The sequence below is a fragment of the Sinocyclocheilus rhinocerous genome, unplaced genomic scaffold (genome assembly GCF_001515625.1).
Source record: "Sinocyclocheilus rhinocerous isolate Xijiao unplaced genomic scaffold, SAMN03320098_v1.1 scaffold1740, whole genome shotgun sequence".
Classification (NCBI taxonomy): Eukaryota; Metazoa; Chordata; class Actinopteri; order Cypriniformes; family Cyprinidae; genus Sinocyclocheilus; species Sinocyclocheilus rhinocerous.
In genome coordinates this window covers 1,444,311-1,463,026 of record NW_015651446.1, presented here as the reverse complement: position 1 = coordinate 1,463,026, position 18,716 = coordinate 1,444,311, and the positions used below count along the sequence as shown (strand labels likewise).

The 18,716-nt window shown below is 36.0% G+C and overlaps 1 protein-coding gene across 1 annotated transcript in view; it reads right to left on the bottom strand.

Annotated features, from left to right (window-relative positions):
- Positions 1-18,716, bottom strand: part of LOC107712784 (guanine nucleotide exchange factor VAV3-like) — a 70,531-nt gene that overhangs the window by 17,319 nt on the left and 34,496 nt on the right. The window contains exons 5-19 of the mRNA XM_016518121.1: positions 17,841-17,949; positions 17,653-17,745; positions 16,825-16,893; positions 16,622-16,725; positions 16,443-16,542; positions 16,176-16,271; positions 12,101-12,169; positions 10,652-10,738; positions 9,479-9,564; positions 9,201-9,333; positions 7,504-7,613; positions 4,871-4,972; positions 4,346-4,443; positions 2,685-2,707; positions 2,025-2,058 (exon numbers count right to left, since the gene is read on the bottom strand). Of these exons, the coding sequence (XP_016373607.1) occupies positions 2,025-2,058; positions 2,685-2,707; positions 4,346-4,443; positions 4,871-4,972; positions 7,504-7,613; positions 9,201-9,333; positions 9,479-9,564; positions 10,652-10,738; positions 12,101-12,169; positions 16,176-16,271; positions 16,443-16,542; positions 16,622-16,725; positions 16,825-16,893; positions 17,653-17,745; positions 17,841-17,949 (1,313 nt within the window). The remainder of the gene's footprint in view (positions 1-2,024; positions 2,059-2,684; positions 2,708-4,345; positions 4,444-4,870; positions 4,973-7,503; positions 7,614-9,200; positions 9,334-9,478; positions 9,565-10,651; positions 10,739-12,100; positions 12,170-16,175; positions 16,272-16,442; positions 16,543-16,621; positions 16,726-16,824; positions 16,894-17,652; positions 17,746-17,840; positions 17,950-18,716) is intronic.

The following is an 18,716-nucleotide window of genomic DNA, read 5'->3' as shown; positions in this document are numbered from 1 at the left end:
TGCATCCTTTACCACCTTCAAAACTGTAGCTGGCCTTTTTCACTATTCCTTCATCGTTTTAGTGAATCGGATACTAAAGCAAAATCTAAAATAAACCATGCCTCAGGAGACACAATTCATTCTTGGCAAATTCCCCCCCCAGAGTTACGAAGACCAGCTGACCACAAACGTCAGCTGTTCTGTCTGGCTATTACTCTAATTAGTATTAAGACATTTTTCTTTTCCATTCAAGTAATTAGACACAACAGGTCTGGTGCCGCGGGCAGAACTGTGCCGAGTGGACAGTCGTTCAGACGCTCCAGTGAGCTATGAATGAGTGTGTTTGTGTGCGCGGGGCTGCTTTGCTGAAGGGTCAATAGTGATGGTCTCAGCTGGTTGCTGCAGCTCGATATATTCTGCCGTTCTGATGATGAGAGGCGAGTGTAGACTCTCTTAACGCAACCAGCTGTGGCTGAAGCCTTCCAGCCCAGCAGATCACCCAGGCCTTGGGCCTCCAAGCAAAGCTGGCTGTCTTTGAAGACGCTTTTAAAACAGTGTGAGCGTGTGCTTCTCTGTAGGGAAGCGTCGTGCTGGCATGCTATGCTAAGAACCTTTGTGCACAAGGGCAAAGAGTCAGCACCAATAAACACGAAAATGCATTTCTGCATCAGAATAGCTCATGAAAAGGTCTCCTAAATGTGCTAAAAGATAACAAAACAGCATGTTTTAGAGTTTACAGAACAAAAGAGCTCACTTTAACACACCTCTCATCAAAAAGGAACACTATTTGAGGTATCATTCATGCACAAAGATTGCACATGAAATAAAACAATTCAGCTGAAATTAACAAATGTTGTTTTGCAGTAAGGCTGTTTTTGATGAAGACAAATCTAGCGGTGCTGAACAGGCAGGAAGGAACTACTTAAATTCAAAAGCAGAGATTCCCATGACAGCAAACACTACACAAAGACCTTCTCTCACCATAACGTTAATGAATCTACGACCCCAATATTGTGCGGGATCGGGAGGCCTCTCGCGGAACCTGTAACCCAGGTAGACCTCACAGGTATTGATCAACCTATCAATGGCGCAGTGAAAACACATTACAGATAATGTGGCCCTCTTAATGACAGACTGATGGGTGGAACGACTGCTGCTGAACACTAGTGCTGATGGAGATTGAGCATGGAGATGGAGATTGAGGTGGTGGAAGTCTTGCATTTCTGTAAAGAGTGCCGTGCAAAAACAATGAGCGGAGTTTCAGGACATATATATATATATATATATATATATATATGTCTGTGTGTGTGTGTACTGCCTATGCTAATAGTTTAAACTGAAGGTCAGGGAAGCTCACGATTTTGAACTGAAGAAGCTCTCCACAGCTTAAGACACACATAATACGATTAAATTTCGTGAATCTACACTGGATGAAGTGGGTTAAGTATTTTGGACTAAGGGGTTGTGGGAAATATAGACTGGATTGTCTAGTAAGGGCCTATCTATGCAAGCAAAGCTAAACAATAGAGCTACAGTGGTTAAAACTTTTCCCGCTCATATCTGACACTAAGACCTGGTTACGTGCATGAGCTTGCCTTAACAGCAAACAACAACACTACGGCTCAATGACTCCAGACTAAAAATACACAATCTAGCACAGATTGAGGAAGTATGTAATGTACAAGACTATGCATGTTTTGTAAGCATGATGAAAACCCCACAGCCATAGCAATGACGAAAATACCCATTTCAATGCAGCACATGCCAGACTGTGAATTACAGGAACAATTCACTCAAAAATGAGAATTCAGTCATTATATTATCACCTTCATGTCATTCCAAACCTAATCGCTTTTAGTAAAAGGTTGCATCTTTTATTGAAAATAGCTTCAAAATCATCCTTTTGTGATCCACTGACAAAAATAACAGCAAGCTGGTTTGTAACAACATGAGGGTGAATAAATAATTGCATAATTGTCATGTTTGGGTGAGCTCTCCTTTTTTAGAATGCAAAATGTGACTGATTGTGTGTGCTCACTATTTACCTGCGTCTCCTCCATGACAGGGTGTTTTTCCAATCTGTAATCAAAGTAAATAAATCACATGATTCATACTGTTGCCAAACACAGACATTGCAATGCATTAATGATTTGATGATCAAGTAAAACGTTGTGCAAACACACAATTAATCTCATCATTAATTTTTGACAAGTAAACACTGTTTGTCACACCACTGCACAAAAACACGTTCATCCTGTAACATTTCTACAAAGATAGAGAATTTCCTCCATGCAATTTACCATCAGTGTTGAACTGCACTCTGGGCAAATTGCATGTCAATATCCTTATTACATGCTATATAAATTACGTTGGGTTTGTTATTGCAAAATGATGACCATGCAATTAATAAAACTGGTGTGCAATTAAATAAATGCACAATCCATAATGTATATATCACTCTAAACTGCATGAACACTGGGTTAGAAACAATCTCATAATGTTTCCCCATAAATAGTGCATCAAGCTTTAATAAAGTAATATTTCTTCAATAACAATTCCATGAATAATGTTGCAGCAACTTTAAAATGCATTGTAAGAGAATTTTCTATAGTACTAATTTCAAATGGTAATCAATAGGAGTAAATGAGACCCTGAAGGGCAGAGCTAGATTCACAGATTCACTGGAAAAGGAACAAAAACCTCACCTGAGATCCGAAAGAGCTGGAATCTGCAAGCATGTTGAAGACAGGCATGGTTAGAGTCAATCTACACTTTCAGACGAACACAATGTACAGACGCTGTCATTAGAGTGTGTGGAACATGTTATGCTGTGAACCTTTACGATTTGTTTTGCTATGTTGCAGGTACCTGACAGCTGTGCGAGCTAAATTGACATGAGGGGCCGGACTACATGGAGTTATGCACCAGGAGCCAGTCTCATTGGCTCCTGAGGGAGAGGCCGGGCCTGTACTTGGAGTGTACAGTGAACTTTGTCCTGTTGCACTAGTGTACACCTCTAGGGCTAGTTACAAACACACACACACACAGACATAGACACAGACGTGCACATATACACACAGAGTGGAATCTTGTGTACAAAACAACAAAGAGGCCAGACTTGACAAACACACACCCTCGGCATGTAGCTTTTCACACATCCTTCATTTTCAGTTTCTGGAAATTTCCAGTGAAAATAAATCAACATTCTCATTTGTATTTAAGTTGTATTATTGTAAAAATGTATATGCAGTATATATATATATATATGCACACATAAAAATATATTTCTGATCTGATCTGAAATTAATGTCAACATGGACCAAAATCTCTGAGGAATGTTTCCAACACCTTGTTGAATCTATGCCACGAAGAATTAAGGCAGTTTTGAAGGCAAAAGGGGGTCCAACCCGGTACTAGCAAGGTGTACCTAATAAAGTGGCCAGTGAGTGTATATATATGCACACATAAGAATATATTTCTGATCTGATCTGAAATTAAAATATTACAATATTAAAAACAATATATTAAAAACTGACAGGGCTTTATTTTTTTTCTCTTTTTTTTTGCAATAATTTAGTTTTGAAATATGTATTTAAATACATTACGTCATACTTGCTTGCATGGTGAAAAATGTAATTAAACATGCAACCAATCATGAACAAAATATTAAAATAAAATAAATTTTCCAAAATTATACATCCAGTAAAGGCAAAAAATCTAATTAATTTCTAATAATCTGATCGCTTTTATTTTGTCATCATGAATCTACAAAATACATTTGACTTTCCATATCCCAGAATCCTTTTTTTTTTTTGCATATTTTTGGCGGTTGAAAACTGTAGAATTCTGCCTAATGAATTGTATGAATGTATTAAATAATGCTACACTCTTATTGCTAGTTGAAAGCACAATCAAATTACCTAATGGGACATGGGATGTGCAGAACTGATGGGAGTTTAGAGAGAGCTCAGCTGTGCATAAAAATGAGAACAAGGAAATTCTGCGGCAGCCCTGACTAATGCCTAGAACAATAAGAGCTGGCACTGTTGGCAGGCGCACACACACACACATACATACATCATGGGTTCAAAAAGCCAACCAAGCCTGTTTGTCTGTTTGTCATCACACGTCACACTTTTCTATGTGGCCTAGGTTGTTATTAGGAATCTCTGCGTGTTGACAGCTTTTATTACCCCGTCTGTTACACTACAGTGTAGGTCGATCATTAGCGTACACCAAGGTAAGCCATGACATAACGCTGAAACATGAGCCAGAGGCTCCAGCGCAGCTCTGCAAATAGAGGCTTCATAATGTGCATGCACAGAAATTGCTAGAAAGAGTATGTTGTGTTGAATGCGGGGCTCACCGGCACTGCTTTTGACACAGACGTCCACCCTACCAAGACACTCCTTATGGGCGCCAGCACCACATTTGGAGCAGCGGTACCCTTGATAGAAGACTCCTCTGAGAAAATGAACAATAAACAGAATAATGGATAGATGAAACAATATATGGATAGATATATAGAACAATAAATAGAATGATGGAACAATAGACAGTATGACAGAACGATAGAGCGACAGACAGACAGACAGACAGACAGACATACAGATAGATAGATAGATAGATAGATAGATAGATACATTTTTCATTACACAACTATTCAGGAACGATCTACAAGTTTTTAGCCACACCCACATACTCTACTATGATTGGACCATATAGGCATCCATCAATTCTGAAATCACTGAAGTGATGATGATACATACACTTGATTTACCTCTGTCACTCTCTTTCCCTCTCTCACTTTCTCTAGGTGCATAATCGATCTCATTAAGGTGCATTAATGTGTAGTCTGTGTCATTTCACAAAGCCTCTATGGTGAGCTCACCTCAGCAGCATTTCACACGAGCTGCAGGATGTGGTCGTCTCAAAAGTGTGCATGCGGAACTCATGGAAATTACTTTTCCCGCTCTCTGGACAGATGTTCGATCTGTTGAGACAGAAAGAGAGAGAGAAAGTGGGTGTTAAAAACAAGTCCTTTTTGCATAACCATAACTCATGAACACAGAACTGCTCGTTTCCATCTGTCGCCTGCTCCCACCATCCAAGCAGCTGTGAATTTCTCTTAAGACACATAAGGGTAACTAGATATTTGCATTTTCTGAAGAAAAAAAAAGTTGCGACCATGTTAAATTTCAATGCCACAAAGCTAGGATGCTACTTGAATCTCTGAATGTACTGCACATACTATAAAACATATTTAAAATGACATTTCGAAATATATTCAAACTAATGTTTTGTTTTATTATATTATATTATGTAGTAATAATTAAATAAATTGATTTATAAATTGTTACTGAAGACAAGTCTATTTTAAACTACAGACTCAAGGAGTAATGGCTGCTGAAAAATCAGCTTTGCATCACAGGAATAAATTACATTTTTAAATCATTTAACATAGAAAGCAATAGTGATGCTGTTTTAGTGTGCACTACTAATTACAGCATCAGCTGGACAGGAATCATAATGCCGTCTATGGAACTATTACTGTTTTATAATCCAAAACCCTCCACCCCCTTTCTGTTTTTCCGTCTCGATCCATCTCGAATAACCCTTGAGTGGTGAGTGCCCTTATAATAAAGGCGTGGACAGATGAGAGAGCTGTCTGTGCGTGCTGATGTCATGTCATTAGCGCTCGGTAACAGCACTGATATCCAATCAGCTTTCAGCCGCAGACTGATCTGATGACACATGACAGAGAGAAAGTGCGCACTGACTCACCACTGTTCTCCAGAATTAATGAGCCCTTCAGATAAATCTGTTAAAAACATGTTATCTAATTAATCAGAGCCCTGTCTCCCGTATTTGGTGCATTACAGTTTTTTTCTCTCTTGCCTTATCCCAAGCGTTTTTTTCGTGGATGTGCCCTTTTTGGATATGCATGACATCTGAAATTTGGTAGATTACTTGACTGATGGTTTATTGCAGTTTTCATCTGAATTTTACTGATTGTTGCTGTCAACAGCCAGGAATTATAAATATATTTTCTCACTCTCTTTCTCTCTTTTTTTCTCATAGGTACGCAGTGGGATCACTTATTGCCTAGTATTTCATAATACAAAGATTTACTTGAATCTGACTCTCCTAAGAATAGTAAATGGAATCAAATTAAAGTGAAGGAAGATAAAAAGCCTCTGGATGTGTATAAATTAAAAGGGAAATATCATAGAAAACAGGATTTCTTTTGCACTTTTGAAATAAAAGAATTTGATACACCATGTAGATATATTCTAATGTGCAACATGACATCAGAAACCACCCATTTTTTTCCATTTTTAACATGTAGAAATGTTTAAAGCATGGTATTTGAACACAAATAGCTTGTTTAAAGGAACAGTTCACCCAAATAAATGACAACTGTTCAATTATTTGCTCATCCTCATGTTGTTTCAGACCCATGCAAATTTTGAATAATAAACTGGTCACTATTTTCCATACAACTACAATAAATAAAGCATCAAAAAGAATTCAAGTACCATAAAATGAACATAAAAGTGGTCCATATGCTAGATTCCAAGTCTTCTGAAGTCATATGATAGCTTTAAGTGACTCTGTATTTCCAATTTGTGACAGTTGATACAGTTAGGACTCAGTTGATACAGTTTACAAACTGAAAGATTCGTTCAGAAAGCAGATTGATCAGGTTAAACTCACTGACTCAATGATCCAGTCCCAGTGATTACTGAGTTCTTAAGGCAAAGATTATCAATGAATAACACCTTTTTTATTGAAATTGGAGTCTGTTTGTCACACAAAGCAATCATATGGCTTTTTAAGATGTGAAATATAGTGCACAAGTCGTATGGGACACTTTTATTATTATACTTATACTGTGCAATTTTTTTTAAGCTTGAAAGCTCCTGTCCCTATTCAATTTAACTGCAAGTGGAAACACAATCATTCTTTATTTGTGTTCCACTGAAGAAAGAAAGCCATACAGGTTTGGAACAACATGCGGGTCATGAATTAAAATTTTCAGTGAGCTATCCCTGTAAAGAGCAGAGAGAGGGTGAAAAAATGGTCATACAACACTAAATTACAACAGGTTTTGGTGCAAGAAACATTATAAGTGGACTTTAAGGATATAAATACCTGCTGCAAAAGTGCCGGATATATATTTTTTAAAACAACCAAACTAACTAAAAGAAAAAGACTTGGTATATACTAGTCTTATCTGCAAAACTGAACCAACCACTCTGATGGAATGAAAACTCTTTGGGTCACATTATGTTTTATAAGGTACGCTGCTGCAAAAATGCTTGGCTAAGCAAGTCTGTCCTCATTACTGTGTTTGTTCTGTAGTAAAAAATAAACACTAATGGTGTTTTAGTCTTGAATCAGGGCCAGGGCATATAGTCGCAGCTAAATCATGCTTTTGTGTCTGTTGTCAAGACAAATAACAAACCTGAAAAACAAGACAGTACAGTGCAGAGCTTCAGAGACAACAAAAGACACACTCACAATGCCATGCCAAACTGCTCCAGCCATTTCTTCTTGAGTTCCTTGGTTTTAAAGAAGAACTCAAAGCCGTTTTGACCCTGATTGTGTGTGAGGTAGAATCCGTGATACCACTGGAAGAGAAAGAGAAGGCAAGAACATCCATTTTATAAATGCAAAACACAAACATGCACAGATAAAGCGAAGACAAACACCGTCTTAAAGCCGTTTGAAGACGCTCTAACAAGGATGAGAGTACAAAGCTCTTTGAGGGGGTCACTATTGTTTATGCAAGACTGACGAAATGTTATTATCAAATCTAGCAGGGTCATCCTGTTATCGTCTGTTGGCATTGTGTTGACGTTTACATCATATTGCAACTGATGTAGATATTGACTTCACTGAACAAGTGGATCAGATTTCATCACTCGAAAGAAATGACAGTGTGGACAGTCGGATTTGAAAAACAAACATCTTTTTTTGTGTGCAATGTGAACAAAAGCATAGAGAATGCAGCTCAATAAGCTGTTACGCATCTGGACTCAAGGCCTGTCTGTCTGAAAGTATTCGATTAATGAACAGCAAGGGATTTGCTGGAAAAATGAGATTTTGAACGTCTCTATGGCCTGGCATTAACATGCTTTTTGTATGCGAATATTATGAACACTACCGTTCAAAATTTTAGGTCCCTTTTTTCATATTTTTCAACTCGATTATGTTTACCAAGAGTGCATTTATTTGATAAACAATACAGTAAATAAAGTAATATTGCAAAATATTCTTAAAACTTAAAATAACTCTTTCTATTTTAAAATATTTTAAAATGTAATTTATTCGTGTGATGGCAAAGCTGAATTTTCAGCATCATTCAGTCTTCAGTGTCACATGATCCTTCAGAAATCATTCTAATATGCTGCTCAAAAAACATTATTTATTATCAATGTTAAAAACAGTTTTGCTGCTTAATATTTTTTTAAGATTCTTTGATGAATGGAACATTCAAAAGAATAGCATTTGAATTAGAAATTATTTGCAACATTATAAATCGTTTTACTGTCACATCTAATCAAATTAATGCATCCTTGAAATGAGAGAAATGAGAGATATGTTCCAACTTAAAAAAAAATAATAATAAATTGCTGAGTAGATCATGTGAGGTGATCACAAGAACGCAGTATCTGTTTTTTTTTTTTGTAATATAATAAAAAGCAAATACTTACAAATTTGGGATTTTTTCACTCATATTATTATTAGCCAGGACTCTGATCGCTTAAATGAACAAGAACACCTTCCCTCAACAAGTCGGACAATTTGAGGCATCATCATTCACAAAAGTACCCTAGAGTAACCCTAATAATAATAGTGATGTTTACGTTGCATATGTTTACCAGCATAATTTCTCAATAAAACTCTTTCTTGCACACACGCTCTCTATCTTGTACATGCAATATTTACAGCATTACCTAACGAATAATCATCCTGGCACAGCAGCACGTAACGTAATATAACAAACGACATCATGTTTTCTAATTTAGCTGTGTCTGGTGTCGGCTGCGTTCGTTAGCAGTCGCTGGACAGTTTTTAATAGGAAACACCATCTGTGCGAACGAAAGCTGCTCTACTGCAGTAACTGATTATGGCACGACAGCATAACAGCACATTTGCTGCCCTCGGCTTCGGTGCAGCGAACTTTGGCGGCAATTAGGAGACTGGCTGCGCACCTTTCGGTTTTCTCTTTCTGAGGTAGGGTTGTTGGTGATCTTGAAGGAGTGGAGGTCAATCACCTCCTTCATCTCGTAGTTATCTCCTCGTCGTTTGCATACGATCACGGCGGCATCAAACAGGAAGATGTGCCTGCATCAGAGGATCAGCATAGATCAAAAGAGAAAGAGAAAACACAAGAGGAGTGCTTGAGGGTGACACCTTCATAACCCTTAGGCCTTAGTAAAGACCTGCGGAGTTTCAGGCTGAGCCGTATTCCACATTTTAATCATCTCACCTGTCTTGTTTGGCTCGTTTGTCGACTGAAGCTACTCGCACTTCGCTGTCACCTTTTGGTCTCCCATAGTTACGGAGAGACTGATTCTGCAGAACACAAAAATGGTGCAAACTCAATGCAAACATGCTTGTAAGCTACTAGGGGTCGATGCTCTAGAGTTAGGTGTTTGTTTCTCCACAAAACTGTTCAAAGCTTCATACTGTCACTGCTTAACTTCTTTTAGCAGTGTTGGGAAAAACTAACTAAAAGTAGGCATGCAAATCAGTGCATTTTTCAGTAGTCTGACACTATCTTGGGCGTTTTTAAAATAGTTCAGCTTTTCCAGGAACATGCAGTAGCATTTTTTTTTCCAGCAAGTGTAGCATAAAAAGGAACGCACAGTCTTTTAACAGAGCGAGCTGAAGAAATAATCAAATCCACTTTCCTAAAAACTTCTCTTTCAAGTTGCACTGTGAAGTGTGATTCATGTTATGGCTAACGATTCACTAATTCATTTTAATGATCTTGACAATGCTTTGTTTGTAGAAATATGTATTTTGTTAAATACTAAAATATTTAAACAAATTCCATTTTTTTTTGTATTGTTTTATTAGATGTTTAAAAAAGTCATACAAATTGTATATAGCACAATTTATAGTTTATTAATATATATAATGTATTTATTAATTTACAATTTATCATTTATAATTAATAATAAAATATATAATTCTTACAAAAATATATAATTGATCATTTTATATAATAATAAATCATATAATAAGATATATATTGCATTATAAATGATCAATAAATTATAAATTGTAAATAAATACATTTGAAACAATTTATGTGTAATACTAAACAATTTGGACAACATCACAGTGTGAAATAGTTATCTAATTTTTAAAGAGATTAAAACTTAAGGTTCTTAAAATCAATCTTTGATAAAAACCTCTAAAACGGAATCTGAATTGATTTTGTAAAATTAAATGAATTTACTTACTTATTTAGGGCAAATAAAACAATTTAAGACTTAAAACAATTCCAGTGCAATGAGGGATCTTCGTCTGCAAAGACTTGTGTCTTTTATGTAATGTAGCTATATACTTTTTTAAAAGTGTAGTTTGACTACAGTAGCTTCCCCAAAACTGCTTTTTAAATAGTAGTCTATATAAAACGTGTGATTTTGCTCACAAGGTTTTCTATAGATTTCTGGTACTGGTCGATGTCTCGTAGAGTCTCGATGTCTCTCTTCACCTCGTTGACATACTGAGCCAGATCCTGTAGAGATGGAAACACAAACAAAACACCATAACATTTAACACGCTGAGACTTTGACCTGAGGATACATAAGGAAGTCTTTCTATTTGTGCGCTAAAAATAACAATACTTCCTCCCTAGCTGACAATGTCGGCCCATGTGATGTTTTCAAGGGACTCAATTCCGTCTAAAAATGTAAAATAAGATTTAGCATCTGAAAAGCGAGGCTTATTTGACAAATCTCATTCCGAACACAGTGCCCGCCTTTCCTGTGAGTGGAGTTTAGCGACTCGTTCATCATCGCGTATCTAGAATAATCAGGGAGTGGGGGGCTGGATCGCCCACCGCGAGGATCTTTAAAGGGGAGCACTTGAGGAGGTTAACCGCGTTAGCCCGATACCCCATCTCAATTTTGAAAAATTGACACTTAAGACTGGTTTTGTGGTCCGGGGTCACAGTTATTAAAAATGTTTGAAATTGAATACAGGGGAGCACTTGAGGAGGTTAACCGCGTTAGCCCGATACCCCAATCAATGCTAAGTGGCAAATTTATCCAAATGAAATCATCACAGCCCTCGGTGCAATCTGCACAATCTTCTCAGCTTGATTTGCCTCAATTAGCAGACGGTTGGTTACCTGTCAAGATGCATTCGGCACCATCTTGATCATGTCATACGAAAAAGTTGATGCATGCACATCCCAAACAAACTAAAAGTGAAATAAATTCGTCACTGTTGTAATTTCAAATTGAACAAGGCCTCTAATATCAATCAAGATTGGTGATTAAAAGGCCTGTGATGACCTTTGATTTGGCCCACCATGGCCTGCCACGAGACGAAGGAAAAAATAGGGGAAGCATATCTTAATTTCTCATTTATTTTTTTGGTTTTAACATTTATTTTTGTTTTATTTTTGCACTGAAATGTTAAAAAACGACATAAAATTTAAAAAAAATAATTTTAAAATAATTGAAATATATATATATATATATATAATTGTTAAATTATATTTAAGTTACAAATGATATATTTTTACATTTCAGTGCAAAAACCAAACAAAAAGAAATGTTAAAACATAATTTTATTGTAATATAGTTGGATATAATGCAACATTTCATTTTGGACAATGTCCCTCAATCTAGTTTGATTTCATATAAAAAATCTGGGTAATTCTGGTATAAATTATACAATAATGGGGAGCTAAATGTGTGTATGAGAGCAGAAAGCAAGGTCTAGGTGTCAGGCGAAGACTGTAAAAGGCTCAATGTGTCATTTTATGGTTCATATGAGCGCTCACACTGGTCCAGACTTCTCAGTGGACCACTACCCAGAAGTCCCTGCAACATACAGCTTATGAAATGGACATTCAAAACAGTCAACTCACCTTCATGGCGTCCAGCGCTTGCCGTAAATTACTCTTGTCTGTGGCATCATGGGTGTGTTTCACCAGTTCCTGTCAGGAAGAAAGCGGGATATGAGATGGCTGAGTATTCACGGCCCGTGTCTCAGTGTCTTATTATCACCAGATGATGATGAACACAGCAGACAGTCAGATGCACAGGAGCGAAGCCATGCTGGAGGACATCTGTCACTCTCGCACGCTCTCATAACTCCTACTCATCACCGTGCAGATTGTTTACCAACAATTCAGAGAGAAAATTTACATAGAAGTCATCTGAAATGTAACGTCATGCTCTAGTGTTTTGAATTCAGATAGCACAAGTAATTGCGTTATATCAGGGTGATAATTTGTCTTAAAATAAAATAAAAAAATGTTGTCTTAATTTTTATCATTTGTTTGCATATGATTTGAAAAACAAAAATAGCTAAATTATTGCCCTGGCATTTTTTTTTATCACTTAAATATTTGCTACATGAGCAGTACATAAACCTTCAAAACTAAATCACAAAAATTATTCCTCCAAAACACTCCTATTATACATTCCCTGGCATAAAATTGCAATTATAGTTGATAGCAAAAATATACACTAATGTTTAAAATTACATTTAATGAATTAAAATGAAATTAATAAATGTACTAACCAAGGAATTGAACCCAGGAGGAAATGTTTTTATGGGATTTCCTATATTTAATATTAGTTGAGCAGGATTGTGTGTTAATAAAGTTTAATAAACCTGTAATAAGTTACTTCACAGGTTACATAAAACTAATTTTAATTGATTTTACATGTATATTCATCCATTTCTGCTACAAAAAAACAGGAGACTAAGGCTAAAACAATCAAATAAAATAAAATAAAAGTGATAATGGGGCAAGCATTAGAATACAATGAAAATATAAACATACACAGAGTGGCATGTCTTCCTATCTTTCTCTTTTGGCCACACACACACACACACACACACACACACACACACAATCTGAAATAATATCCCAACCTGCATCGCAGGTTCAAGAATTGAAATGAGAAGCAAAAGGTTTTTGTGGGGTTGAAATTGCCTTCCTGCTCCGGGATGAAGTAAACAAGACATCTGGGCCAGTCTGTAGGATAAGGCAGGGTGCTATGAATGTCCTTTACTCGGGTCTGATAAATGGCTTCCTTTTGGCCTAAGAGATATATTGCCATCCAGCACAAGCCAAATCCCCTGCGTCAGTCAAGCTGAACCTGCGCATTATTATCAGCAGAAAGACGGACATCACCTTATTTTTCATTCTCACTTCCTTCTGCCCTCACACAGCGAGAGAGAGAGAGAGATAGAGAGAGAGAAAGGAGGTATGACACTAACACAGAGATTACTGCAGAAATAAAATGCAGCCAATCTCTTATCCAAACGTTTGCAGAATTCCAGGAGAATATCATTCAATGCGATTTTGCAGGCCAGCATCGCAGGATTGTAATGTCTGGTCCACTTTGTACCTTTTTATGTCCAATAACTACCCAATTGTTCAAACTCTGCTCAAGATTTGTTGCATCACAGTTGCTCTTCACCAACTTCTGGTTGCTTTGTTGCTGTCATACAATATTACCACTTTAAACTGATATTTATTGCCTTAGCTCATAAAATGCATCACTTCTTATGTCTGTAACTTTTACATCCTGATTTACAACCATTACTTTGACAACCCCTTCTTAGTACGGTTACAGTAAAAAATATGATTTTCAAAATCTGGGCATATACTATCATTCAAAAGTTTGGAGTCGGTAAAATTGTTTTAAGGCTTTTGGAAGAAGTCTCATGGTCACCAAGGCATTTATTTGATTAAAAAAAAACAGCTAAAACAGTAATATAGTGAAATATTATTACAATTTAAAATAACTGTTTAATATGTGATAACAAAGCTGAATTTTCAGCAGCCATTACTCCACTCTTCAGTGTCACGTGAACCTTTCATGGTTATCACTGTAACCTATTAAAAACACTGTTGTTCATTAAAATTAAACTAAAATAAAATTGAATATAAACATTCTAAACTTAAACTAAATGTTAATTAGAAATGTTGCCTTGTCAACTTACTGAAAAAAGTTTAAGTTGAGGCACTAAAATTGGAACTGGAAATAACTAAAAACTAAAACTACAATAAAAATAAATTCAACATATTTTTGAAAAGCAAAAGCTAATAAAAATGACAAAAGTGCATAACAAAATTACTAAAAATTTAAATATGAAATGAAAAAAGAAAATGGCAAAAAAATAAAAGCTACTTCAAAATGATTTCCTTCAGAAATTCTGGCTCAGGAAACATTTTTCATTATTATCAATGTTGAAAACAGTTGTGATGCTTAATATTTTTGTGGAAACTATTATACATTTTTTTTCCGGAAATTGTTGAATAGAAAGTGCAAAGAAGAGCATTTATTTGAAATAAATTTATTTGCAAATGTAAAAGTTGAATAAGAGTATTAATTTCTTATCCCCCCCCCCAAATTACAAATGTAAAAATAAATAAGCAAATAAATAAATAATCATTTTGCATAAAATTAAGAATAATTATTTAAGATTATTTAATTTAAATATATAAATATTAGAATCTGTCATAATAGATTAGTTATGAATTTTGATTATAACTCATTATGTAAAGCTGGTTTGCTCTTTCTCTCACTGGCCAAGGCTTCCTCCAGCAGAGCAAAGAGCAGAGAAAGACAGTCTGTCACACGCTAGCCTGCTCTCCAGAGGGGCAGCAGACAGGCAGACGCTCTATCTGCAGCGCCCGCCTCACACACACACACACACACACACATTCCCTAAACCCACAGCTGGCCAGATGGGCAGGGAGGTGAACTGAGCTGTGGACAGTCTTGCAGGCATTCTAAATAGATGCATGCACACACACACACACACACACACAGAAAACACCTTCGCTGTTCTCTCTGCTGAGAGCCAAAAGGTTCGCGGTGGCTTCAGTTCACACACGCTATGCACATCTCCTACTCTCTGCTATTCTATTTCTCTCTCGCCTTCGTTCATATTTATTTCTAAATCCCCTCATAGCTGAGTCATGCAGTAGACCTAACGTGTGATGGACAGAGACACACTATGAAATATTCATGGCAGTCTGCGTGAGATGTTTGTGGAAAATGGCCAGATCAAACATACACGACTGGATAAAGCATGCTGCTTTTCCATTATGTGGATTATACTGCCCCCTACTGGAGGAATCGGGTATATATTACACTGCCCCCTACTGTTGGATTTCAAACCTGTATTATGCTGCTTCTCTGTGGAAGAGTAAAATATGGACTCCACTGCCCCTAGTGGACATTAACAATAGAACAGTCATTTAAAGCCAATATGAAAGAAGACTTGACCCTATTTCTTATAGTCGATTAGGGCATATTAATCAGTGCATATGATTCAAAAAATATTCTTAAACTATACCAGAACATACAAAAATATTTAAATACAATATATATATATATATATATAGAGAGAGAGAGAGAGAGAGAGAGTTTATTAGTTTATCATTATTAATATTATTATTATTAAGAAGAAGAAGAAGTAAAGGAGGAAATTAAATAGCCTAACATGTTATGTATGTGTAGAATAGTTCTGTTCTAAACTATTACTACATTATTTCCTGTTGAATATTCATATTAAAATCTGCCACATTATGCATTTCATGTTGTCTCTAAAGAAGGGTTATTATAGTTAACTAAATCTAAAACTATCTGAAATAAAATAGATGTTAACTTAGATAAAATAACATATTAAAAAAACTGAACTTATTTTATTTCAGTTAGTTGCCAAGGAAACATTTCACATCTTAATTTAGTTTAATTTTTATGTACTAAAGTAACTAAAAATGAGGGGGAAAACACACAACAAAATTTTATTTGGTTATAAATTAAATAATCAATTAAAACTGATATAGAACTATATTGATAAAAACTACAATAGTATCTCTTGTTCTAAAATAACACTGCTTTAAAGTACTTAATTAAATGCTCAGGTAAAACATGTTGTTGTATGAGCAGGAATACAGCAAAATGATTTCAAACCTGTAGAAGCAGATGATACTTCAGAACTCTCTGCATCGGAACCACCAGCAGATCTCTCAGAGTAAACTTCCCGTTATTGGCTCGCTTGGAAAATAACTGAAATTAATAACAAACAAAAACCACATATGTGACTGCCACATGACTGTTCTGCAAATAAATGAAGAGAGCAAAATGTTGAAATAAAATGTTCTGAAATGTTCTGCACTCTTCTCAACCACCAAGTGGTACTGTCTAACAGCAAATAAATACAGTCTGACAATGTCTTACCTCTAACATCTGCCTGACGTCCTCTCTGTTCTTACAGATGTCATCCAAACACGCAATGGCTGATTCTACTTGACTGCAGTACTTCCCATACAGGACTAATCTATCACACAGGAAAACAGACACATGTGAGAAGGGGAAGGGTTTCATTCTTTTAAGAGCTAAAGAGATAAATCAATCACCTTTCTTTGTATTTTATAAAGATCTGATACAGGTTACTGGCATTATGCATGAGCACTGAATCCTGGACTTCCCTCAGAAGACTCGTGTGCACTTTCACAAGGTCCTGGTGCAATGCAGAACATAAAAAATATGAGGCGATAAAGACATCGACACAGATTCATGGTAAAATGGGTTCTCCGATAGAGGCAGTTTTGTGACTCACTGGTATATTGATGAACACTTTTTCGATCTCCACACTGGACAGTGACTGTCCCAGAGGCTTCATAAAGAACTGTGGATGGAGAAAAAAAAACATTAAAATTAAGATGTTGCTATGGATAAGCTAATATATTGCAATATGATAAATATTTGTATAATTTTTCCTTGGTTTTATTATAGTAATTATAATAGAAATGTTGTATTACAATGTATTGAGATTTACTAAGATTTAAAATAAACAAATAAATTATTATTATTATAAATAAATGAATAAATAAATACAACAACAGTAAAGCTATATTAAAATATAATGATTTTTTGCTCCACTGTGGAAAATGACCACGGTTTTATTATAGTAACTATAATGAAAATGTTGTATATTCATACTAAGATTTAAAACAAACAATGTATTATTATTATTAATAATAATAATAATAATAAATTGTTACAATTTCTAAATGTGTTTAGGCTGATTTTTTTTATCATTTTCAAAACCATACATTGTTTTCAGAATTTTTGTCATTGTAATTTCTTTAATTTGATGATAATGGTGGCTTATAACAGGTTATCAGAAGGCAAATGTAACTATGGTAATATTCTATGGTATTTCTATGTTATTTTGCCAGCAGCCATGGTGTCATGGTAAAATATTGTACAGTAAGTTACTTCTAAACATGGTAAAAAGATTAATCCATGATTTTACCTGTGGTTATGGTCTTTATACAAATGATGTGTTTCATTACATCTAGCAGACACTTGACAGATTTCACACAATGCATTAAAGCTTTCAAGCTACAGCAGGACTGACTGTGCAGTTATAAAGAGGCCTCACTTTCTCTATGGAGTCCAGCGTCTCTGTGTATTTCTCCTCAGTCTGTTTGATTTCCATCAGACAACAGCTTCGGATGTCCGTCTCGGCCTGTTTCTGTAATTACAGTAGCAAGAGAGAGTGAAACAGAGGACATTTTATGACTTGCAACCCAAACCATGTTTATATGTAAAGCATTTCAGTAAACTCACCTGCGGTTGTACCAGCTCAACCTTCATCAGGTCTTCATACACCTCTCCTCCCTCATCATCATCGTACACACAGTCATAGAGATCTTCTTCATCTTCAACGCCATTCTCACTGAGACACACAGAGCTTTTTAGTGCTTCTCCAAAGGTTTTAGTTTAGTACATAAATTTTTGGTTCCAAACCAAAGACTACAGTCAGATACAGTTAGCTTACAGTAAATAGAGAGAAATAGATGGACGATGAAACAGAAAAACTCCTAAGAGGACAGCAAGATGTGTTTAAATGCTTCAGCATATCCAATATACTGGAGAAAAAGACCTCTTCTAGAAAATTGCTCATGAGGGGTTTTAAAACGATAATGTTTCCCTCTTCTAAATTAAACACACGGCTTTCAGCTACAGCAAGAGCCAAGAGACATTCTAGCTGAGCCAGGCCTTAAAATCATTCAGATATGTTCTCCAGATGGGTGCAAAAGAGAAAGACAGAGAGACAAACTGTGTTGATCTCTTTTCCTAACCATGTCTCTAGTTTGAATCTATTACGAAACGCCTTCAGGGAAAAGTCTCTCTCTGACAGGGACAAAATCATACTGGCACATCAGCCTCCAGGGAAAACACTCAGCAAACACATTTCATCTGAACAAACCATCATGTGTGGAAAACAACCCTGTGTGGTGCGCGTTTTTGTGACAAATGAGGACATAAATTTGTATAATGACAAGGGTATGACATAGGTATTACAAGGAGAAGGTGACTTTTCAGGACATTACCCCATGTCCCCACTTTTCAAAACGCATATAAATCACACAGAATGGAGTGTATTGAAAATCTGAAATAGCACAAAGTTTCCTGTGAGGGGTAGGTTTAGGGGTAGGGTTG